General features: G+C 41.5%; 1 protein-coding gene across 1 annotated transcript in view; it reads right to left on the minus strand.

Moving 5' to 3' along the window:
• The window catches only part of SRBD1 (S1 RNA binding domain 1), a gene marked incomplete at its 5' end in the record, with an annotated part of 145,231 nt that extends 121,038 nt beyond the window's left edge, over positions 1-24,193 (minus strand). The window contains 9 exons of the mRNA XM_080914190.1: positions 406-509; positions 4,403-4,538; positions 5,177-5,273; positions 10,102-10,240; positions 11,669-11,786; positions 13,171-13,337; positions 17,537-17,908; positions 20,761-20,941; positions 24,114-24,193. Coding sequence (XP_080770316.1) covers positions 406-509; positions 4,403-4,538; positions 5,177-5,273; positions 10,102-10,240; positions 11,669-11,786; positions 13,171-13,337; positions 17,537-17,908; positions 20,761-20,941; positions 24,114-24,193 — 1,394 coding nt within the window. The remainder of the gene's footprint in view (positions 1-405; positions 510-4,402; positions 4,539-5,176; positions 5,274-10,101; positions 10,241-11,668; positions 11,787-13,170; positions 13,338-17,536; positions 17,909-20,760; positions 20,942-24,113) is intronic.
• Positions 24,194-25,982: the final 1,789 nt, after the last annotated feature.

Consider the following 25,982-nt stretch of genomic DNA (forward strand, 5'->3'; position numbering starts at 1 on the left):
TTCTTGCAGTTACCTTGTTCTCTTCCGGCTCCTTTAGCTTTGTGCTCAATAGGCAATAGGATTTTTCAAATCCACAAGTATAAACCAATCATATGCATGCTTTGTTAATCACCAGTTTTTAAAGCACATGACTACACTGAAGTAAATGTCCTCTCCTCACAGACAGTCATCACTTATAATCTCTATCCCCTTCATAGACATTTTCTATTTAGGTATATATCTCAAGCATACTTATTTTTTAAATATTAACTTATTAGACAGCAGAATATAGCACCTGGGAGTTGGTAATCTCCTACTAAGGATCAAACTCAAACAAGTGTCATCGCTGGCTTTTTAACATAATATGTGTTTCATATACCAGCTGATATTTTAGAAAGCAAATCCGTGACTAGCCCATAAACAAACCTGTTTTGTATACACCACCGACAGAATTCATTCTTCACTCCATCAGAAATGTTGACCTTGACTGTCAGTATCTTCAAATTCTCTCCTCGGTTAATGGCCAGAATCTGACAGAAACATATGACAAAGACTGATAGTCAATGAAGCAATGATAAACTCAAGGAATTCACATTTATGAAACAAATCCAGGCACCTCTCTAGCCAAGAACAGGGTTGTTTTTACTATTTACAAAGGAATGTATTAAAAACAATTTGTTTATACTTTCTTCAAGCTACAAGTCTTTCTCACAAAGAAAATCCTAATTGAGGCTGGGGAAAATTGTTTGGCACATAAGCATGAGAACCTATGTTATGACCCCTAACACCTACATGGAGCAGGGAACAGAGGCTTGTGCCTATAATGACAGCACCAGGGGGCAGAGGCAGGCAGCATCTTGGAGCTCACTGGTCAGCCAGTCTAGCCAAATACATAAGCTCCATGTTCAGTGAGAGACCTTATTCCAAAAACTAAGATCAGAAGGTAGAGAGATGGGGCAAGGGTTAAGAGCATTAGCTACTCTTTCTGGACTTGAGTTGGGTTCCCAGCACTATGTGAGGCAGCTCACAGCTGCCTCTGACTCTAGCTCCAAGAGATGCTACTGCCACCATGAAGCAAACACATGAGAATGCATGCACGCACTCCCTAAAGCCCATTGATGCAACTAGTTATGTCGATTGACTAAAAGAGCTCATGATCACCTCAATAAATTATGAAACATCTGATAAAATCCAGTTCTTCCTGAAAAAAATAACAAACCGAAAGTTGAAAGTACTTTTTTTTTAAACATGAAAAATCAGAGCTTGGGGCAAAAACTGAAGCTAGAACTATGTAGTCAAATACAACAGAATTACCACAGAAAGTAACTACTACAGAAAGTAACAGTAAGGAAGGAAGACTGAAAACAGCACAAGAAGTGGGTTAGTGGGTCAGCAGACAAGAACAAGGGTGCAGAGGCTGAGGAGTAAAGTCAGAACCTCACCAAGGACTAATCTGCAGAAGAATAAAGCCAGGGTGAGGTGGATCAGTGAACTTGGCAGATAGCAGTGACTCAGTGGTGCTTCCCCAGGGCCTCTCGCCACGTCATCCATATATCTCCCAAGATTCATATGCTCACACAGTTACACAGAGGATGAAAAGCAGAGTTCACTACCACCTAGGCTAGAAAGAGATCTGCTACCCAGCTGCAACCCTCTGGCACACATAAACCTAAAAAGCTCTTAAAACACAGGAATACTTTTTTTTTAAGTAGTCAGTCCTTTTTTTTTTTTAAGATTTAATTATTTATTTTATGTATATGAGTACACTGTAGCTGTCTTTAGACACACCAGAAGAGGGCATCAGATCCTATTACAGATGGTTGTGAGCATTGAACTCAGGACCTCTGGAAGAGCAGTCAGTGCTCTTAACCACTGAGCCATCTCTCCAGCCCCCACCAGAGTACTTTTCAAAGGAACATTCCAGGAACATTCTTATTTTGTCAGGCTTGAGTATTCTCATCTCCAGAAACTTGTATCAATCATAAATTTAAATCCAATCACTCAGTTTTTTTTAATTCAAGTAATCAGATATGACATGTGTGAAATAAAATACTGTTTAAATTTTCTCTCCTCTCTCTCTCTCATATAAACATACACAGATAAGTATAAAATCAAACAACAAGATTGTTTCTGAAAAATGAATTTTAGTAAATTTATATAGTCACTGGTATATATATATATATATATATATATATATATATATATATATATATATATATATAGTGTGTGTGTGTGTGTGTGTGTGTTACTGAGAACTGAAGGCCAGGGCCTGCCATACTCTCTACAATCACTTTACCAGAACTCTACCCTCAGCCCTCACTGCGGACAGTATTAAAGTCACTGTTTTACTATCTTATATTTTAGTATATAACTAGTTAAGCACAGCTCCATTGTGCCTTCAGTTCTAAAATTACTGAAATTATGTTTCATCACCTATGACAAAGACAGCACACAAAGAGGTAACATAAGCAACTTTAGGCATAATAAGGAAATGTGGTGGGGGAGGGGCTGGAGAGTAGTTAAAATCACTTGCAGCTCTTACAGAGGGCCAGAGTTTAGGTCTCAGCACCTACATGGAGGCTCATAACTATCAAACTCTAGTTCCAAAGACTCTCGTGCCTTCTCCTGGCCTCTGTGGATACCTGGCATGTCAAGTGGTGCATATACATATATGCAGTCTGTCTTAGTTAGGGTTTTGCTGCTGTGATCAGACACCATGACAAAGGCAACTCTTACAAGGGACAACATTTCACTGGGGCAGGCTGACAGGTTCAGAGGTTCAGTCCATTATCTTCAAGATGGAAGCATGGCAGCGTCCAGGCAGACATGGTGCAGGAGGAGCTGAGAGTTCTACATCTTCACCTGAAGGCTGCTAGGAGAATACTTGCCTCCAGGCAGCTAGGGCAAGGGCACTGAAGCCCATGCCCACAAGGCCACAACTACTCAAACAGTGCCACTCCCTGGGCCAAGCATTTACAAACCATCACACAGACAAAACATTTATACACATAAAAATAAAATTAAAGTCTTTAAAAAAATAGTGAACTATTTCAAATCTTCAAGAGCGGTGGCCATGCCATCTCTACACATCAAAGTCACCACATGGTAAATACTCAAGAGGCATCTGTGGGAAGAATGAAGGCTCCTCATGTCATAGTTCAGTGAGAAAAGGTAATATTGTGTTTATGTGACCATATTCTTTTAAGTTGCACTTTAGTAATCAAATAACTATCACACAAAAGGTAAAGAATTCTAACAAGTTTTATTAGGCTCTCTTCACAACTGTAAAATGTAGATACAGAAAATACATTTTAAAATGATTAGTGAGGACTTTCATGTTGAGAGAACACTTGCAGTCTCCTAAATCAAATCACCCCCTTGCCAAACCACCCCCAAAAAACATAAAACCAATGAAAAGAATAAATGAACAATACAGGACATCTTTGGTATTCATAGGACACAGAATTAGACTGGCATCAAATTTCAAAAAAATAAAAAAAAAAAAAATAAAGAAAGGAAGGAAGGAAGGAAAGAAAGAAAGAAAGAAAGAAAGAAAGAAAGAACGGAGAACCCAAAAATGAAAGAAAGAAAGAAAGAAAGAAAGAAAGAAAGAAAGAAAGAAAGAACGGAGAACCCAAAAATCAAAACAACAAGCAAACAAACAAAAAGGAAAAAGAAAAAACAGTATTCATATTTTGGAACACTTTGAGATAGTTGGTGCTCAACACTGTGAATCACTGCACGTCCTACATGTGCTGAAGGATGTACATTTTGTACTATGAACATTTTACTACAAAAGAATTTTTAAAAAGAAAATGAATTATGACTCTGAAGCACAATAAAATAAATCTATGGAAGTCTGTTTCTATCAGACCTGCTTCCCATGAAATGTCAGTGTTGTGAAGGCTGAAATGAAAAGACACTAACCCATGGCTCACAGCCATGTAAAGAAATAATGAAAACTGGTTATGACAACTACTTTGTAAATGGAAAGCCAGAGCTTTATTGCCATGATTTGTAACACCTCTCCTGCTGCTGTGCCTACTAAATCACATGATGACAATACAAAGCCTATGAAAACATTTAGTAAAAGAAATATATATGTAGGTAGATAACCTGAAAGATGAAATTTGAAGGCTGAGATAAAATGGCTACGGTCTGCGCTCACACCTGAGCACACTGGAAGCGGGTCTAATGGATGTCAGCAGTCAAAAGCAAGTCGTGTGGGTTATCACACTGTCAGGTCTGTTAAATTTTTCAGTGTCAGTAACTCTTCTGGGCCTTCAGTTCTCCATTTGGAAAATCAGGAAACTATGACAGCATTTTACAAATTTTATACAAACTAGTAAACAAAATAATTGGCATAAGTTCTTAATAAAGTATTATTATTATTGTTAGTATAAGCATGCAGATCCTTATTTACCTGGTGATGGTGGATGTTTTTTATGTTGCAGGAAAAATTCTGATAAAGCTGAAACTTATCAACTTCTTTCTCATTTACTTTTTTTGAGGATACTTTTGCAAGAGATGACTGGATACAAATGTATCTATGTTTACACCTGGTCAGATACACAAATATTAAAAAAGAAGCAAGCATTTATTTATGTGTGCTTTACTTTTTACAAAGTTACATAAAAAGGACAGAAAAAAGTTAAATTATTAGCAAATAAGATTTGGTTAATGATGGCCAAGTAAGAAATTGGCATTACTAATCCATCAAAAGGACTCTGCCAGCCCATCACCTTTCATCTCAGCACAGGGAGACTTTTGTGAGTTTGAGGACAGCATGATCTACATTGTACGCTGAAGGGCTGCTAGGGCTACATAGAGAAATCCTGTCTCAAAACAAGCAATCATACTAAGCATATACTCCGAAGATCAATTTATATACCAACATAAACCATCTCAAATGCCTGACTTCAGAGAGTCTCTACCTACACAGAAGGCTGCAATGATTGATGGTAATCAGACCAATCATCTGGTCATCCTTCTCTAAGCAGGTCAAGAAGGCAGAGCTCCAGGCACTCTTATTAGAATACAATTAAAACAACTTTAACTATTTTAAATATTAGGGTTCTGTTGTTTAATCAAATTATACTACAAAAAAAGCCTAGAATTTTAAACAAACACGGGGTTAGCACTAACAATACTTAACAGCGTAAGTCCCACAAAGCAGAAAGCTAAAAAAATTACTTACAAGTCCCGAATAAAGTCGAGCGTATCTTTGTCTTTTGCAATCATGTCTGCTAAAATATGCTGTACTCCTGTTTCAATATCCTTGAGCTCAGAAAGGCCTTTAGAAGGATAGAGGGGGACCAGAAGCAGATATAAGATTGGATGTAAGGTCTATAATTAAACATAATAAACTAAATTCCAGGTCATAAATTCTTGCATTAATAAACTTAGGAAAGAAAGGCAATGTGAGAGTGACTTGCTTCCATACCCAAAGGAGTGAGTCTCCAGAAGCAACGCTGCAGGCGGGCCCTTTCCTAACAGATCACACACTGGTGAAAATGCAGCTTTGGACTCTTGGCTCCACTATTTAACAATCCTGGCACCTAGAACATCCATCTGCCTTCCCTGCCTCAGTTTCCCATAAATAAGGAATAATTATTATCTCCCTCATGTGGTTACAAAGATAAAATGTTGTAAGAACCAAGCCTGAATGAATCAATTATATCCCAAGATATGTCATTTTATGGGTTTCAAAATTTTACCCTTTCGAGTAATTTCATTAATATTGCTATTTGAACACGAGGCATTACCACGTTGTAAGTGACCCATTTGGATTTCCTAACTCTCACAAAGACAATCTTGGGTATCATTCATCTTGACAAGACTGACTACAGGCAGCACATGGAAGAGCAAGTGCTCTCCACTGGCCGTCTACAGCCCTGATTCTGACCAGCATGGCCCCTGTGCGCTCACCTTTTCCCTGCGCTCTGTCTTCAGTGTTCTATTTGCATTTTGCTTTTACTGATTTACATCAAGGCTTTAACTACAGAAACACTGAGTGTCATATATAAACAGTTTCCATGAGTAAAAGGTACAAAAAAACCCCAAAGAGAACAGCACAACAGACTTATTTGAACATAATAAATAAAGATAAAAATACTTGGTGTGTTATAACTTGTGGTAATTACTAAAACAGTACTTACTTTAAAGAAAGAGAAATTGAAATTAATAGAAACTATTTACAATTTTAAAAATTTTCTGAGAAAAGTTTCAGTGTCAAACTACTTTTACAAATAAAAGCCCGTATTTGCTAAGGATTTAGAATGCCTACAGTATGTACGCATGTGCTACTCGATGGGTCATGAGCTAAGGAAACTATTCATTATGCACTAACACCTGGAGCCCCAAGAGCCTCAGAGCATCATTACACAGAAACTACAGAGGCTGAGAACTCAGCAGGAGACGTGGCTTACAATGAAAACCATTACTGAGAGCAGCAAACAGAAAGTACAAGTTTGCTACAACAAAGGGACTGGAAACCCTCATCACTGGAGAACACCGTTTGAAAGTCTTATACACTCAGTAAGTGTTCATAATTAAAATTACACTCGTCTAAGGACTGTTCTTGGTCAAAAATGAAGATTCTCTGATGACAAGAGCACTGCAGATGCTTCTGACAAAAGCTTTTTAAACCACTGCTGCTGAGTCGCCTCTCTTCGTGGGAGTGGGGCTCGGTGGGAGGGAGAAAGTACCAGAGTCACTTGGGCAGCCTTTTCTCATATTGCATGCCTGCATGCCCAAGGCACAACGACCAGGAGATGTTGGCATGTTTGAAAAAGCCCCACTTCCAGTTGCTCTTTCAGGCTTACTGCAGCCTGCAAGGTGAGCATATTGATAAAATCAAGAGAGAAGAAAAACCAAAGCAGAGAAGCAGATAACAAGATCTCCACAGTGAAAGCACTGGACAAGCTTGGAAATAACAGCTGTGACTGTAAAAGGACGATGAAGAGCCAGTGTTCCTTTACATTCTCTCTGTGCATAGGTGTTCTTACAGCACAGGCCTTCAGGCCCTCCTCAGCACAGGGATGCCTGGACCCTGGGGCAACACCCATCTCTGCTACAGTCTAGGTTTTCATTCTGACCAAATTCCTAGTCTGTAAAACGTAAATGTCTTCTACTGAAGAAAAAATATATATCTGGTTTCTAAAATTATCTGTAGGAAGAATGAAGGGAATGATTAAAATACTTCTTTAGAAAAATCCCACGGTGATAGAATTGAAAGTGATCGAGTGTATGTGCAGAGCATAAAAAGTGAGTTTTAAAAGTAGCACGTGGAAGTTGGAAAGAGAAATGTCCCCATAGAATCAGGCATTTTGAATGCTAGGTGCCCAGTTAGTGCTCTTGCTGCAAAGCACCGAGAGTTCAAAGCCTCACCCTACACTCAGTGTGCTCTCTGCTTCTCACGTATGCAGTGACACCTGCTGTGGCACCACACCTCCTGTCAGGATGGGCTCCTATCCTTCTAGAACTGTAAGCTAAAATAAACACTCCTAGAAGCTGCTTTTGGTCAAAAAAGTCTGGACACACGCTACATAGTTATCTGTAATTAACCATAATTCTCTGTGTTTGTGATTAGAATCAACGAGTGAGTGAAGCTCTCAGTCCTGCTGTGTCTGTAGGAACCATAGGAACCTGCAGGGTCTGAGCTAGTCACATGACCTGGCATGTCAAAACCTGCTGTCAACCATCTTGTAGTCTGTTAGAAGGGCCATGGTCAGGATTTATGTTTACCCCGTAGAGCAGTGCTGCTTTCGGCACAGTGAGTGGGTACACATCTACCCACAGTGAGTGGGTACACATCTACCCACAGTGAGTGGCTACACATCTACCCACAGTGAGTAGCTACACATCTACCCACAGTGAGTGGCTACACATCTACCCACAGACCCAGAGAACAGAGAATGGGGTGGAAAGAGCATAGAGGGAAAACAGGAGTGCTGTGAAATGCTGTGTAGGGGACAAGACACAGCCACTGTGCCATGAATTCCCTGAAGCTGTGGTTACCCACACAAGCTCACACCAAGAAGACCAGTCAGTATTCCAGCAGGAAGTTGGAATGAACACACTGAGCCACACAGCAAAACAAAAATAATAACAAAAAACAAAACCCCAAGGAGGACACATGGGGAATGAAGATAGGAGGAGGCCATGTCGAGAGGTTTCCAGAGGTTAAGGGGGATGTTGGTATGGACAGAATCAAAGTATAAACAGATGAACCTGTCAAAGAAAAGAATTTTTTAGGAGACACAGCATAAAGACCTGTTTAGTAGGAATGCAGTACACCTGGGAACCAAGAAGACCAATGTACCAGAGAAGACAAGAAATGGAAGACAAAGGATCAGCCATAAGGAACAAGCAGCAAGTCTCCCTGCAGCACTCTCTACAGCAGACACAACAGTCCCCAGCCCCAGCAGTGAGTCTCAGGGCCACTAAGACTCCACAATCATTAAAATATCAAATGCTATCTGCAAAAGCAATACCGATCTGCTGAAGGAAATGCATGCACAGGACTCTGGGTCTAGTCCCTGGAACCCTGCCCAGAAAGAAGATGAATTGACTTAGTATACTATAGTATAGTATATCAAAAATAAAAACTTAAACACTGTAAATTACTGAAAATATAACTATAAATGAGTGTTAAAAACTTAACAAATTTGGATTGTATTCATTTCAATCCATCTCTAACTTCAAATAACCCTTTACATAACTGTCCTTTTTCAAACATATTAAAATGTATGTTTCTGTGAACAGATAGTTTGTAGATTACAGCAAATACTCATTTTTTTTTCAAAACACAAATTCTTCTGGCTAAATATGGCTGATACAGCCTATTTCTCTAGAGTGAAATACACAGCATGGTTTTGCTATCACATACTGCCCCCTGTTGACAAGTCAAAGGGAACTGCAGCCGGGGTGGAGAAGCAGGGGTGAAGTGCATGGCAGGAGGGTTGCAGCTCATTGCACAGCATACTGGGGTTGGCTGAGGGTGAACTGCAGGGGCTCTTACCGCCAAAGGAGAAGGCAGGTGTGAAACGACAGGTGAGGGCTGGAGAGGTGGCTCAGTGGTTATGAGCACCGACTTCCAGAGGTCCTGAGTTCAATTCCCAGCAACCACATGGTGGCTCACAACCATCTGTAATGGGATCTGATGCCCTCTTCCATGTGTCTGAAGACAGCTACAGTGTATTTAGACTTAATAAATAAATAAATAAATCTTGAAAAAGGAAGAAAGAAAGAAAGAAAGAAAGAAAGAAAAGAAAAGAAAGAAAGAAAGAAAGAAAGAAAGAAAGAAAGAAAGAAAGAAAGAAACGACAGGCGTATTCATTTGATTTCAGGTCAGTGTTGTCTGACTATAAGTTCATTTAACATGCATATACAATACATGCAATTATTAAAACATAAAAGAATCTATTTTTTTTTGAGAAATCTGTCATTTCAGCTTGAGGATGAGGCAAGAAAACTGCAAGCTCAAATCCAGACTGAAGAGTAAGGTTCCAAAAAATAATAATCTTTCAAACCTTTCTCGCGTGCCGTCTCATTCTCTCTCACACAAAGGCCAGAACAGATTTGGAAGAAAGCCCCCTTATCACTTAGGAAAATCCATTCAGAGCAGAAGTCAATTTTTTCTTTGTGTATGCCAGAAGTATTAAGATTCTTTTTGAAGAGGAAATCTGAGTGATATGGTTTTTAAAAGGCAGAAATAAAATAAAAGCTTTGAAAGATAATATAAGAATCTTTATAACCTTGGAATATAGAGGGATTTCATTTATAAGTGAAAACATCAATTATCTTAAAAGATTAATAAGTTAATAAAAAAAACAAAACCCTGAGAACTTGTGTTTACTGAAGATGGCATTAAGAAAGACCAAGTAGGACCTGGGAAGGACATGTTGTGACACAGATCTTAGACGTGTAAATGAAGAGAAGCAGGCGGAGGAGGTCACCCACCCGAAGCAGGCACTGGCTAGAACCTGTTTGCTGGAATCATTTGCTCTTTATCTGCTGTCAGCAGACATGTGTACCACGCTGGGGAAAACATGTGTAGTGTAAGTATTTGCATTCTAAAAGCAGAGCAGCAGCAGGCTGCCATCTTCTGGACACTAGTACCTTCAACACCAGGCCTGATGTAAGACAGCAGGTTGAGCTGCCCCGGGTTCTCCAGCAGTGTCCACGCTGCTCCTTCTAGCCCCAACTGTTTTGCTCTCTGGGCTTTGGTGCCCTTGCTCCCCATTTTATATGGAGCACACTAAGGGAAAAAAGCGGAGAATATATCATTTGAGTCTTTTTTACAAAGCCAAAATCAAAACAGGGATGCAGGACTAGAGGATATACTGAAAATACCACAGACATCCTTCTCTGGTCTGTCCTGTCCTTTCAGAGATGAACTCTACTAAACTAGCCAAAACTGTACAGGTGCTGTGTGTCAAAACTGTATCTTCATAGTTTTCTATATGCTTAGTTCATTCTCTGCTTGGATTTACTCACCTTTAAAACTCAGCATCTGGACTGCAAGGTCTTCAAACAAGCAAGCCCCTATTAAAGTTGTTTCATATAATACTTCAACACCACCCTGCGGGTGTGTGTGTGTGTGTGTGTGTGTGTGTGTGTGTGTGTGTGTGTCTGTCTGTCTGTCTGTCTGTCTCTCTCTCTCTCTCTCTCTCTCTTCTCCTCCTCCTCCTCCTCCTCCTCACTCCTTCCCCCTTCTCTCCTCAGCCCACCACCTGCTGGTCTGCAGGCTTCTCTTCCCACACAGCTTGCTGAAGTAGTAGACTGAAGATCCAAAACACTTCCCTAATGATAATGATTTTCAGTCCGGATCTTGCCCAAACCCCCTGCTACAATTACTACTTGTCACCTCGCTCACAGACTTCCTTCCTCTTGATCCACTTACATCACCTCCAGATTCTCATTAGAGTTCTCTGATGGTTTTTTTTGAACATGTCCTCTAGATTCTAACTCTTCACATATATTTCAAAAGTTGCTGTTTCCCAGTGGTCATACTGACCTGCTCGTCCACAATCCCCTCCTACAATGAGGTCTTTCAGTCTCACAGCTTCTAACATAAGCCTACCAAAGAGTCCATGAGGAGCTGCTGGCTTCTGTGAGTACCAAGTCCCTTATAGAAATGGCCTGGTGCTTCCATACAGCCCATGAACTGCTTCTTATAAAACTCTATCTCTAGATTACTTATAATTAAGACAATGTAGGTGGCACACCTACACTTCTTAGGTTATATTATTTAGGGAAGGGTAATTTTTAAAAGTATGTTCAATACAATGTTTTCTACCTATGGTTGGTGGAGCACTCAGATGCCGAACCAACAAGTAACCAGAGTGCCAACTGTCTTAACTTCAGGCTGAAGACATTCCCGAGCAGGTCTCCAGTTCTGCCATCCCCTGCACGCCACACTGACACAATCTACGCTCCTCCCTCCTTGACTGGAAATTCCTTGAGGGTAAGGACTATTTACTACATTGCCCATACGTGTAAACCCACGTTCCCGGCACATACAAAAAGGCATCCAGTAAATACATATTGACTAAAAAATAAAATCCTAGTGAATGAAATAACAGTGGTTGGTGGCTTTACCTTTTTATGTCTTAGTCTTCCTTAGTGAGAAAAAGATCCCAAATCATAAATATTAAGGCATTACATTAAAAGACCAATTTCTTACCACATGTTCTAGTTCTTCAAATGTTTTACAGTTCAACAAGGCCTGCAGCAAGCACTCAGACATCTTCCCCTCCTTCTTAATTTTCTGGATTCTACTATGAACCTTCTTTGCAACATCCCTGAAATTAAAGACTTACATAGTATGCGTAATCTCTGCGTCCAGTCTTTCTTCTCAATGCTAGCTCACATTTACAGACAAGTTACAGGGAAAGGGAAAAGGAACTCTGAACTGCTTTATCTTTGACCCATTTGACAGTGACTTCACCCCCAAACACATCAGCAAGTATTTCTGAGAAAGAATAATCTACTAACCACAATAAAACCATCAGGATCAGGTAGTTAACGCTGACCCAATCACTGCTTCTCTACTTCAAGTCTCTGCTGCTTTGATTTCCCTACGATGATGGGCTATAACCTGGAACTGGGAGCAAAATAAATCCCTTCTCCCTTAAGTTGCTTTTGTTGAAGCATTTATCACAGCAATAGGAGAAACCAAGATAAAATCACTGGCAGTACAGTATCATTTCCTTCATGAGCACATGGTTGACTGGGAGCAATATCCTAAGAGTCATATAGCATCCTGCTTGCCCAGAATAAAAAATAATAAAACTCAAAATATTCAAAGAAGGATTGTGGAGAGCTTTTGGGTTCACTTGGCAAGTGTCTGACAGGGGGCCAGGACAAGGAAGTATGGCTACTCCAGGCAGGAATTTGACATTTTCTAGGACAGGGAAGTGGGCTCGGAGAATCCTGTCATCCTCACAAGCCCTTGGAAACAGTGATCACGGACATTGTTTGTGGCCTTGATTGTTCCCATCTATTTGTGTTCACTGTCTTGTTCCTTAACCTAGAGCTGACATCATTATTACTGCAGTGTAATTAAAATGGAATAAAAGGAGAGGGAAGAATTGAACCCGCCTTTCAGCCTCGGAACTGGCTGGGGTCATGCTGCAGTTTTGTCTAATTGCCTCTTTCTTTTGTAATCTCTACCGCTGGAGAACCCCGTTGACTGACTGAGCTGGCCTGGTCAGAGGGTTTCTACTGAAAGCTTATGGTTTTGACTATCATGAAGCTACAAAACTAAGTCACACCACTGTATGTTGAAGACCGTCTATACTGGCAAGAACTCTCCATTTGGGGACTGTGGAGTGCTAAGAAGACAGTGTTATGCAAACTTATGCAAGCTGTTGAAGATTTAGACCAACATTTTTAGTTTCCTGTTAGCAGCCCTAATTCTGCCATTATACCTAATCATTTCAATTAAAAAAAAAAAAAAAGTCAAGACTTATAGATACATGGTAAAGTTAAGCGTGAGGCAGAGGGAGGCCATGTCCTAACACAGCAGACAGACCTGACTCTCTGTCAGAAGAGGACATCCAGATGTCAGCAATGAAGACACAAAGCACCAGAACTGTGCAAAGAGCCGCTCGTTTGTCCTTGTTTCCCTCGCGAGCTCAGCGCCTCTGCTCCTACAAGACATCCATCCCCGCTCACGTTTCTTACCTTAGCTCATCTAGGGTTTGACGAACTTCTCTTAAGAAATCAGCATCAAGGTTATTAATGAGCTCTTTTCGATAGCGTACAATGAAGGGGATTGTGTTGTCATCATTAAAGAGGCGTATGATGTTGGCACAAACCCAAGGTTCAATATTAGTTCTCTCAGATAAAACCTGCAGAGAAAGATAAACAACTCAAATACTGATGCTTGTTACCCAACACTCTGAAGGCTGAAACAGGAGGACTACCACAAATCTGAGGCCACCCTGGGCTATAAAATAAGATCCTATCCAAAATTATCATCAACTGGTTGAGAAAATCAGGCCAAAATATCAGATAGAATTGTTTGAAAACAACAGACACAGCAAATGGCTGAACTGTCTCTAGGCTCTGCCCCTCTCCACATTACCACCAGGCACATGGACAGCTATTTAGGACAGTCTCCCAGAAAACTAGTGCTTCTCTCATCCCTGCATTTGTAAATGAGGTTCCTGTCAGACCTAATCATCCTCCACTCTCCTCATGTGCCACCTCTTCAGACAGTAAGTCAAACTGGAAAGGCCATCCACCTCCACCTCCTAAGTCTGGTCAACTCCAATTACAAAACATGTCTTTCCTCTCTTCCATTCTCCCATCCCCACAGCACAGCCTGGTTCTAGCCTACAGCACTTGAGGCAGCCTTTGGCTGTTCTCCCTGCTGGAGCTCCAGTCTCATCTATTCCTACTTCCATAAGGAGCACTGTGGATATTCTTTTCAAAATGTATACTAGATCACGTAATTTAATTGGTCAAAACCATCACTAATGTGCCATGGGCACCTGGAATCCAAACTCTGTTAGGCAGCTAAATAAAAGTTAGCAGCATTGGAAGCTACTGGGGAAAACCCTTGCCTCATGGTTGGCACTGAAGCCACCTCCATTTACCTGGCACACAACGTCCCTGGTTAGGCCTCCTGGTTGAAAGAACAGCATACCCTGGCCCTGGGAATATGATCCTCTCATCTGCTCCAAAGATTAGAGCATTGCATACTGTTATCTCTTCCGTGGGAAGCTAATTCAGCTGGCCCTGTCAATCATCTGGCAGGAATCCCCCCCATCCCCCATCCCCAGAAAAGCTGATTTTCCTGAAAACAGGGAACAAGATAGAGGAATAATTATCTCCTTAATAAGACAACATAGTTATCCTTCTTGAAAGCTCCCACCCTGATGCATTAACTTGCAGACCTTCCCTGCTAAGCAGTTTTTTAATTATAAAAACATAACTTTTTTCAATGTCTTTTTCCAAAACCCTAGGCATACTGCCCCAGTGTAAGCATCTTTCCTTGATAATCTGTGTTCTCTCACGTATTCTCTGAAGCTCACCACGCCTTTCAGCCATGAGCTGCCTGCCAGTCTTCATGGTTGAACATGATGGTTTTCTTAGACCTAACGCAAAAGACATCTTAGGCTAAGCTAATCCAGTGGTAATCAAGACTTTAAAAAAAAAAAAAAAAAAAAAAAAGTCCCAGGAATGAGAAACCTTTCAGTGGTAAAGTGGTAAAATGTCTGTTTAGTATACATTAGGCCCTGGGTGTAATTCTCAGCAGCAAAAACAAATATACCCTCTTTCCAAAGAGCAACCTGGGAAAGAAGCCAGTCAAAACCTGATCTCCCATTGCTCCAGTTCTGCTGCTGAGTCAAGCTGTGTGCTACACTTTGAGAGTCCATGAGCTCTGTGGACTCTGTCAGCCTATGGTCCTCAGAGCAACAGCATAAGCATCAGCTATGGCCTTGATGAAAATGCACATTGTTAAGACCCAGCTAACAAACACTGACCCAGAACCTCTATGTAAGGCCTGAGCAGCCTATCTTAGGAAGACGAAGCTAACAGATCCAAACAGCAGAGAGTGACACGGAAGGACGTGGGAGAGCAGATCGGAGCGCTGAAGCCTTACTTTTACAGTATTCACATTAACTACTGACGTATTTATACATTTACTCATTCATTTACTTAAGTAAAGCAGATATATATTTACTAAGAGAAAGTAAGAAAGAAATGCAGAGGGAGGGACCCCAGGGAGAAATACTGTAACAATTTTAATGTTGACTTTTACTTTGTAAAAGCTGCTTTCTGAAAACATCTGTAAAAGGCACTGGCTCATTTAAATTATTTGAGATAAAGTCTAATATTATTCTAATTTTTATACACATTAAAAACTTGAGCCCAAGAAGTAGACTGCCCCAAGTCCCACTAGCCATATTACCGCTTCAAAAATTCAATTTCTAAGAAAAGCAAAAGATAGATCAGGCAAAGGTACAAAGTACTTAAACTGTCTCCTCTCTCCTGAGCACAGGCAGGCAGAGTGCCTTCACACTGTTCTCTAGCTGTTGCAAACATCTAAAAAGATGCCTTGTCCCCAGTGTCCCAATATCTCTTACAGAGGAAACTCCCCCCTGCTCAGTGAGAAAGAAAACATCTGGGCATCAGCAGATCTACTGCAGCTTTAATCACCCAGCAACATCTGCACTTTTAAAAGAACTAACCTCAAATTCAATGACTCGCTAATGAATAAAAGTAAGAGAATTTTCTATTCACTGAGACTCATTCCCAAGTCAGCCACTTGAACAGCTCCCTTTGAAAAGTTGCTGATTCTGACTGTTTACCACCTGACTCAAAGAGTTGACTGTGTCACTATGTCACATAAAACACTTATGTAAAGACAGGAGTGGGGACAATTAAGAAAGAAGTTGCAAAAGAGGAAAGGGAGAACTGAAAGGGATATGAAGGGGATGCTGTTGCTCACAGCCCGGAAGTTGTTTGGTTACACTTTTGAACATCCTGGGAAACTGCACATACGTATATAATACATCAAAGTTTGCTGACTGCTTAAACCCTCTAACAAACCCTACCAATTAGGTAATAATAAAAATAAAATAAAATGTTTTAATCTAGTTAATGTTTCCCAGAGCAAACAGGCTGCATCTAATAAACTTAGTGCAGACGGCTGTGAGGCCACCAGCTCAGACACTGGCTCTCTTTCCAGTTTGTTGCCGACCTCTGCCTTCCCGGGCACAGCTATTTCACCTACACCATCTCTTACTGTCTCTCAAAACAAAGGGGGAAAGCTACGAAAGGATCTGCTTGCTTTTCTCCTGATGTAGGAAAGGTTACTAAGACTCAGAGCCACTGTGCCTGCCCAGGCTCACCCTTAAAATAAAATATAAAAATAAAAATGATATATCACAGCAATCACAACTTCAGCTGACTGTGCGCTCACTTTCCAGTGTTTACTAACACACTTCCATACTGGGACAACAGGGGCTTTAACAAAGACAAACTCCCATAGCAACCACACATCCAGTTTGGGAACAGAGGAAAATGGGTACATTGCTTCGGTTCAAGACAGCGGTCCTCAGTCACTGCTAAGGAATTACACACAAGCTATGTTGGTAGGTAAAGTCTAAACACTAATCAAGCATAGGCTACGCAGTTTTCCCCCCCTCACACAGATGGTAAGATCCCTGAAAAGCCACCCTCAACAGAAGAACGGAAGACCAGAGCAGGGTGGTTAGCAGGGCCATGGGAAGGATCCAGCCTATAGGATCCTATACTGAATTACCTGTCAGAAATGTGTAACTTTTAGATGGATTTTCTTTAGCTCCTACTATGAAAACAAGTCTACTCTCCTAACTGTAACTGATTTTTTAGATTACCCATTTATTTCTTCAAATGTGCCATAATAAATATAGATACTAATGTGTGTGCTCTGGAGCCTAGTTCATAGTCAACTGTAAATTAAGGGAGAAAAAAATATAGGTTGGGCTATATTCCTCTCTTCTCCCATGACAAAGAGTGGGGGACAGAACATACAGCAAGGTGCCTGGAGAAGGCAGCCCTTCACTAGGAAAGACTGAGCATCAGGTCTGGACACTCAGAGGCTTCAAACTGTGAAACCCCTTCTTCCTCCTATATACTGCCAACAGCCAGAGGTAAAGCTACCTTGGCAAATGAAATAAGCTTAGCAGCACTAATAAAGGGCAAGACAAGTGGGGCATGTCCACCGTCCCATAGCTCTGGACCAAGGATGAAGGTTAGAGTCTTAGGAGAGAACTCCATGTGGGTGGCCTATGACTGCCTGTTCTGTGAAAGCATTGCCTTCAGATCTGAATGAATGAAGCAAAGAAAGACTGAGAAAGCTGTTTACTGTGGCAGGTCTTTGTACTTTGTGGGTTCTTTTGATAGTATAGCCAAGAAAAGAAAGAGTTGCTGAAGCTTGATTCAAGAAATCACAGGCAAACAGAACGTTCAACATTGCCAGCACATCCCCTGGTAAGCGCAGTGTGCGGGCCAGTCGAGGACTCAGAGCTCACAGGTGACACGGGGCTGTACTTACCTGCACTATGTCCCAGTTCATTTCCACCTGCTCTTTAAAGTCACTGGCACTGTGGGGAACACTGGCAGGCCTCCCCTGAGGACATGACTGAGTCTTGATTCTCTTTACTGGGGACTGCTCAAATGTGAAGTCGCTCTCGCTCTCCTCCTTCTTGCACACATCTCCAAAAGCGCTGGTTGAAGGGGTCTCCACATTACTGTCTCCGCCCTCAAAGGGGCTGGCTTGGCTGGTTTCCTCATCAACTTTCAACCTTTTTTTGGCCCTGTGAACTGGGTTCTTTTGCTTTTTTGCTGCAGTTTTCAGAGTCTTTGTCGTATGCAACTTGTGATTTTCTTCTTCCAAATCAGCATCAACAATAGCCACCGGGCTGTTCTATGAAGTCACAAAAAGAAAGCATGAGAATTACAAAAGTAGAAACCAACTGCCCTGGTATGCTGCTCAGAAGGGAAAAAGAACAGTTATCAATGCATGCTACAACTTAAATGAATCTCAAAGGAACTATGATAGATTGAGACAGCCCCATCCCACAGTTACACACTATATGAGCACATTTACATAACTATCCTAAGCAACAGAAGTCAGAGATGCATGGGTGGAAGGAGCATGGTGCTACGGACAGAGAAGGACAATGTAAGAGATCCTATGGTGGTTACACAAACCCACAGGTGTAATCACACACACACACACACACACACACACACACACACACACACACACACACACACACACGGAAAGCCAGAGCACTCTAAATTAACAGAGATTTTTACCGATGTTAATATGCTGGTCATTATATTTTACTACACTTACACGAGACACTACAACCACACCATTGGAGAAAGCTAAATAAAGGGAACCTGGAATCTCTGATGTTTCTTATAATTCTATGTGGGTGGCTTATAAACAGTTTAATTTCACAAAATGAAGTAAATGATGCATCGACATGTGCCAGAAAAACAAGATGAAGTTACACCACGGCTGGAGCTGCAGCACAATTAAGAGAGTGCTTACCCAGCACATGTGCTTAGCAGATGCAAAGCTCTGATCTGATCCCCGAGTGTCTTAGTCAGGGTTTCTATTCCTGCACAAACATCATGACCAAGAAGCAAGTTGGGGAGGAAAGGGTTTATTCAGCTCACACTTCCACATTGCTGTTCATCACCAGAGGAAGTCAGGGTCAGGACTGGAACTCAAGCAGGTCAGGAAGCAGGAGCTGGTGCAGAGGCCATGGAAGGATGTCACTTACTGGCTTGCTCAGCCTGCTTTCTTATAGAACCCAGGTCTACCACCCACAATGGGCTGGGCCCTTCCCGCTTTATCACTAGTTGAGAAAATGCCTTACAGCTGGATCTCATGGAGGCATTTCCTCAACTGAGGCTCCTGTCTCTGTGATAAAACTCCAGCCTGTGTCAAGTTGACACAAAACCAGCCAGAAAAACTGAGCCTCAGAAAAACTAGGCATGGTAACCCACATCTGTAATCCCAGAACCTAGAAGGTGAAAGCGGAAGGCTGGAAAGTCAAGATCACCCTAAGTTACACAGCCAGCCTGTGCTACATGAGGCCAACTTAAAATATAAATAAATTGACTTGTTTAAATAAATTCAGAAATTGACAAATATAATACAAACCAAAGCCAACCAATTAGAGGAAAAAGGAAAGCATCCACATGCTTGAGAAACTCAGAAGACTACACCACCACCTGCTGACACAGGAGGCAGGGGATTAGAAATGTAGCAACAGCATCCAAAGGCAAGAAGTTTTCTTTTGTTTTGCTTTTTGAGACAGAGTTTCATGCTATAGCCCTGTCTGCCTAGAACTCATTATGAAGCCCAGACTAACTCTGAACTCAGAGCAGTTCTTCTGCCTTGGCTTCTCAAGTGCTAGGATAGCAAGTGTGCAGCACCAGGGCTAGCATCCGTTTCTTTAAGAGGAGGCTGCCCAGGAGCCTACACAGGTTCCCAGGAAGCAATCTCTGCTCCTTACCAATGTCGCTTCACCTGACGGTCACCTCAGCACTCAGGATAGTGGCAATAATGCAATGAGCTGCCCTTGAGAAGTTTGCAGTCATGGGCTGGTTCGCCCATGTGACACACTCGGCACAAACACAGCTCCCAACCATGTTTTAGTCAAAGTTAAACTTCTGCCAGGGCGTTTTCCAGAATGACTGAGGATGAGCACTGAGACCACAGGAAGGACTTTCCCCTCACCAACTATGTGTACCTGCAATGCACAGTGACAGCCTCTGAGCACTACACGTACTCAAAACATAACGGATCCAAACAGAGACAAGAAGGTACGATGGCTGAGCCTACCCATTGTAATTCACAACCTAATCAAATGAACCGGCATCAGTAAAGGATGTGTCTATCATGAAGGAAGCTGTCTAGGAGACAGAAAAAGAATCCACAAAGGACCAAGTATGACCAGCATCCTTCTACCCATAATAAGACAAAGAAATATCAACAAATAGACTCTGAGTGTTCCAGCCCCAGTGACAAAAGAGCCTGCTGGGAGATGGCTTCTTCAGACTACCTAACTGCACACAATCACAACCTGCAACTGTCACTGTGATGACCATAGCCAAGAGCACAGGAGGCAATCAATAAACCCAAATTGATTTGTCTAATTCCCATTCTCAGCCCATGCTCATCAAGCAAGTTTCTAACTATTTAATTTTCTACTTCAGCCTCCAAGAAGCAAAGTGCTGTCTGTAAAGCTTCAAGAGCTCATGATGGTTATTTCTAAGTAGTAATTATTAAACCAGTGTTCTGTGTATACTCATCACTCTTGTAAGCACAGTTTGGTATAAAAGTACCCCTGAGAGGTATATCGGCTTTCAAACTGCTCACTTAGAAGCCCAGTTCCATCACTCACTTCCTGCCTCAGCTTTCTCTGTAAAATCAGGATGGTAACTACAGCACCCCCAGTGACTGTACCCACCCCACAAGATCTTTAGGAGAAATGCTGAGTGTGCTGCCTGGCTAACAACACCACCATTCAAACCACCACTTCCACAGCTAACCCACCTCCTTGGAGAAGAGAGCAGAAGTAGCTGGAGAAACAGTTGCTGCAGTATTTAAGTATTCCTGAGACTGTGACCAGGGATACCAGTGCCCGGAAGTCTATGTCATTTACATGTTCTGACCTGCTCAGTGTAAGGAGAAAGGAACAGTCCCTCCCGTGTGAAAAACACTGGGCCTTCCCCACATCTAGCAACACCACCTACCAACTCCTCCTTAACAGCCACTTCTTTTGATACGTCATCCACCTGCTGGGAGTTCTTCTTCACCCTAGGTCCCTGCTTCTGTCTGGATCCCTTGGAAGCAGGTTGTCTACGATTTCTGGGGACTTTCTTCTGAGGTTCCCAAATGCTATCTTCCTTGTTATCTTCTTCAGAGGCAGATGACCTAGGAGTGAATTGAAAAGAGAAATTTCCAGGAAAAATGAAACAGATGACAAAGGTAAAAAAAAAAAGACATATGCTTCATAAATGCTAATTGGAAATGTGTAATATAAAATGGAGTGGGTGATATGACCACAGGCTGTAGACAATTAGTGCTAAGAACTGAACAGGTGATCGGGGACCCAGAGAAGCGTTTTCTCCCTACCACACATACTATTCACAGGTCTACTCTCCTTCCCTGACCTGAAGAGAATAATACACCCTGTCACAACATAGAAAATCAATTACTACCTAAAGTAACTTACTGGGTCATGTCACACCTCTGTAAGTGAGCCCTTCAATTTTAACAGTAAAAAGCACTTAAGTTCCTAAATGCCAATCAAATCTATTTTAAATGTACTAAGTTATTCAGACAAATGAAAGGACCAAGAAAGAGCTTTTTAAACACTGCATTAAAAACAGCCAGCACCAAGAACCTCAACTATTTTATTGACCTCCTTTTTCTTTCACATAAATCTGTGCCCTGAATAGACTGAAAAGCTACACTGCTTTTCTAAACAAGAATCAAACTCACTTCAAGAACAGAGAAAGCATAGCCCTCCAGCCCATCTGGTTCACTCGATCTCTCTCCCCTAAGGAGGTCAGCACATGAGAAAAAGGACCAGAGTTTAATCAATGAGGCTGTCTGCGCTTCTGAATGGTCTCAGTTCTGCTGAGAGGCAAGAACCAGACCGGATGGCTTCTTAGCTAAAGTATGTTCCAAGATGGTGGGACAAACCACTGATATCATCAAAGAGTTCTTTCCAAAGGTTGGTAAGCAGCCTGAGACTAAGCAAAACAAAATCAAATCAAAATCACTAAAATAGTGGATTCAAAGAGAACTATAATCTAGAAATCCGTGTTCTACCAGATATTCCTTGGAGTATTTGGGAGTCTGAGGGCAGGAGGATCACAAGTTCTGACCCCTACCCTACAGACACATGCACACAGAACACATGCACACATGTGTATGCACAGAGCAGGAAGGGGAAGGAAAGAGAAAAAAGGAAAGGGGAGAAGAGGGGGAAAGAAGGGGGGAGAAGGAACAAAGAACAGGAAGAGAGGAAAAGAAAAAGGCAAGGGGAAGACAGAGGAACTTAGGGTCCCCTCCTACTGTCAACCCTACCATCTAATCACCCAGCAAGCAGGACAGCTAACAAACTGTATTTTACATGGGTGTGCTGCTAAAAGTACAGTTTTTTTTTTTTCTATTAGTATGAAGAAGTCACACAGGAAGTGGCTCAAGGCAGCTATCAGTGCTCATTCCCCCACCGCAGGACAGCATCGGGAGTGCCTGGCACTCGTCCTACAAAGCACATTTTCCATTTGCCTCTCTTTAGTCCTCCTGACCCTCTCCTTCTCTCCCCAAGTTCGAAATGTTGACACCTCCAGAGGCGCAGTCCTCAGAACTCCCTCTAGTTTACGTCTTATCCTGTGAGTCTCAATTCTACATCTGCAGATGTCCTTTCCGTTGTAGATCTATGTTCAGCTACACATTTAGCAATTACTACCAACTTGCCAATGACAAAATAGACCTCCTGGTTCTAACGCTCCTGTCTATACCTCTGCTCTACAGAAAGTCCTTTCTACTCTACCTTCAGGAATCTAGCCAAACTGGTTCTCACCGGTCTCACTCCTACACCAACCTCCCTGCTTCACCCTCACACTTAGCATCTGTTACACACCAAGAAACCATAAAGATATTTTACAAACATAAGCCAAATCAGGTCAGATCACTGTCAGTAGCACTTCCGTGGCTGCCCAACTTACTTCTACTAAAGTCCCAGCGCTTCCTCAGAGTCTTAGATCCAACCAATCCCAATCTTATTTCCCGTCTCTCTCTGACATGATGGCTCCAATCCAGCCACATTGCTCTTGCTGCTCCAAATACAACTCACCGCTGCCTCAGGATCTATGTATTTGCTGCTTTCTTTATTTGTAATATAATCTAAGTCTTTACTTGTGACCTTTGGGTTACTACACTAACATATACCGACATAACTTAATAAATGGCTTATTTTTCTTAGAGGTTCAGTTCCTAATTCAGGTGGCCCCATTGGCTTGAGCCTCTGATGAAGAATTTGTACTGAAACACATATACATCTTGAGGCAGGAACAAAGAGAAGACAAGCCAGAGTGCTATAGTTCTCTTGGAGGACTTGACAGCTGTGATCTAAGAGCCTTAGCCTAGCCCCCAACTCTTAAACACTTACCACCTCCAAATAGCACTGCTCTGGTAACGATCTTTTTGGGAAAATTATCCAAACTACAGCAACTAGCAAATCTCAAATTGATCTTTTGGCATATCTTTCAAAGAATACCATGACAGCTCTATCCAAAATCCCCTCGACCACAATCATACAGCATGCTTCCTAATCCCTGACCTGCTTTGATTTCACTTTGTATTACTATTATGACCTAACATTAATCACTTGCTCTTTAAATAAATGTCTGAGTCATATGTAATATAGTACTCTATAGCAAAGATTTTCAACAGAGGGTGACTTTGAGCCCCTGGGACATCTGGCATTGTCTAAAGACATTTTTTGATTGTCACATCAAGAACTATTGCCACATTTAGTAGACACCACAGATGCCAATAAATGTCCTATAAAGCATCAGGCATACCCCAAAACAAAAGGTTACCCTATACACAGTGGCAATGCTGTATGAGCGAAAGGCTACTCTAGAGGCCGGAGAGATGGCTCAGCAGTTAAAAACACTGGCTGCTCTTCCGGAGGACCTGGTTCAATTCCCAGCACCCTTATGGCAGCTCACAACCATCTGTAACTCAAGTTCCTCAAGTACCAACACACTCACACAAACATTCAAACAAAACACCAATGCACACGAAAAAACACTCATTAAAAAGAAAGAGCTTGGCTCTAAAGCAGTGTAAACAACAGTTTGCCCTCTTTTACCTGTACGGGGTAAGCATTACATAATCTATTCAGTTAGCTGCTTTCTCTCTTGGATCACGGCGCAAGTATAACAGCGAGTTGGTATTTAGAGAAAAGACAAGGACACACATTTCTTTGTCCCAAATGACTTAAGTTTCTAAGGGACAGACCACATTACTCTTAAAAATCAACACCCCAAAACATTCCCCAAACAACATATTACACTAATATGCTTACAGCTCAGAGAGGAAAGAACATTCATCTTTGGGTTCTGCATTCTCAGTCTGTATTTTTGCTCTTTTTCGCAATAAGGGCATCTGAAAGAAATGGAACACAAAGCAAAGTCAGCACATGAATAGTTTTATCACTTCATCCAGGTACAAAATGATTCTCCATCCAGAACTAACACACCAAAGCTTTGCTGTCAGATACAGCATAGAAGGGAGAAAAATATATAGCTTATTAACAAGCCAAAACACTGGCTCCCCACAAGATCAGTCAGAAAAGGACCTAACAGCCTTCCATTATCACAAACACCTTATGATGCTGGGACCATACAAGACCCTCCAGGGTGATAAGTTTGCTTTAGAATTAAAGGTTGGAGTATTCTGCAAATATTATTTTATAGTGCTCCAGCCAGTCAACAAATTATAGTCATTTACTGTACTATTTCTCAAATATAAGAAATATTTTTTCTCTCTCATATCTTCTCATTGCATTAAAGTAGAAGTGTCTTCACAAAGTTAGGAGTCAATCAAATGCCACTCAACTTAGTAAGTAGTTATTTAGGAATAATCTATATTCCTAAAGCAAATCAAACATCTTCTTGCAATATAAATGATGAGCCACTATGCTACTAAAGCTATTTACCATATTCAAAGCTCAGCACTTAAAAAAATAAGACAAATGACAAGAGGAATCGCACAATACAAGTAAATAAATTTACCTAAAGAATGTTTGTCAAACCAATAAAAAAATGCATTAGACTGGCATGTTCAGAACAAGACTCTGGACTAGAGGAATACTGTAAAGCTTGGTTCTAACACACTTAATAAGAGGAGGTAATACCTCACAGAAATACTAAAGCAGTTGTCACAAAGGACAACTTTTAAGGACCTCTAAGAGTTCCAGCGAAAGCTGATCTATGTAGTAAGATCCTATGTATAGATGAATCAGTAAATAAGAAGTTGGTTTGACACAGTGCCCATTCAAACCAGGTCAGGGAAGAACCTGCCTTCACTCTGTGGATGGGGGAGACAGCTAGCTGCTCCTCTGAAGGAAAATGAGTGACATAACCCCCAGGCCTTCCTCCGGAGCAAACCCATGTTCTAAGTAAGATTTAAATTACACAAAACAAACATTAGACGTTCTACAGAAAGCAAAGGTGTATTGTCTTCAGAGCGTTGAACAGAACAGCGGTCCCTACACAGGACTCAAAACTCACAGTAAAAAATTAACACATGTTATTAGGTAAAAATTAAAGTCCCAAGCCAGGAACTGGGGCATTTGAAAACCAAGTCAATGTTTCCTTCAGTCTCCATTACTTTTTAAATTAGGAAGGAAGGGAGAAAAAAGGACAGACAGATGAACAAAATGTATGAAAAGGAAGAATGGGTGGACAACAAAAGTGAGTACTAAATCTTTAGGACCAAGGTTGAGGGATCTAGGGTTGGGTATACTGTCACAAAAGGATCTTTCTAGGTGCCCTGGCCCACATGTTACTAGGCAGCTGACCCACAAAGTGTCTAGAAGTTTATTTCCCAGAGCAGAGTCAGTAGACAATGAATGCAACTGTACACAGAAGAACCCATCCAAACTGAATGCTAAAACCCTAGTGACACCAGTCAGGAACAGAGGTAGAGGTCGGCTGGGAGAGTGCTTTCCTGGCATGCATGAAGTCCTGAGTATGAGCCCTAGCACCTTATAAACCAGAAGTGGTATGGGAGATGGAGGCAGAAGGATCAAGAGTTTAAGTTTGTTCTCAGCTACACAGTGAGTTCAAGGCAACCCTGGTATACCAAACAGACCTTGTCTCAAAAATAAACAAACAAGCTGGGTGTGGTGGCACACATCTTTAATCCCAGAGCACAAGAGGCTTGTGCTACC

This window comes from Micromys minutus (genome assembly GCF_963924665.1).
Source record: "Micromys minutus genome assembly, chromosome: 3".
NCBI classification, from domain to species: Eukaryota; Metazoa; Chordata; class Mammalia; order Rodentia; family Muridae; genus Micromys; species Micromys minutus.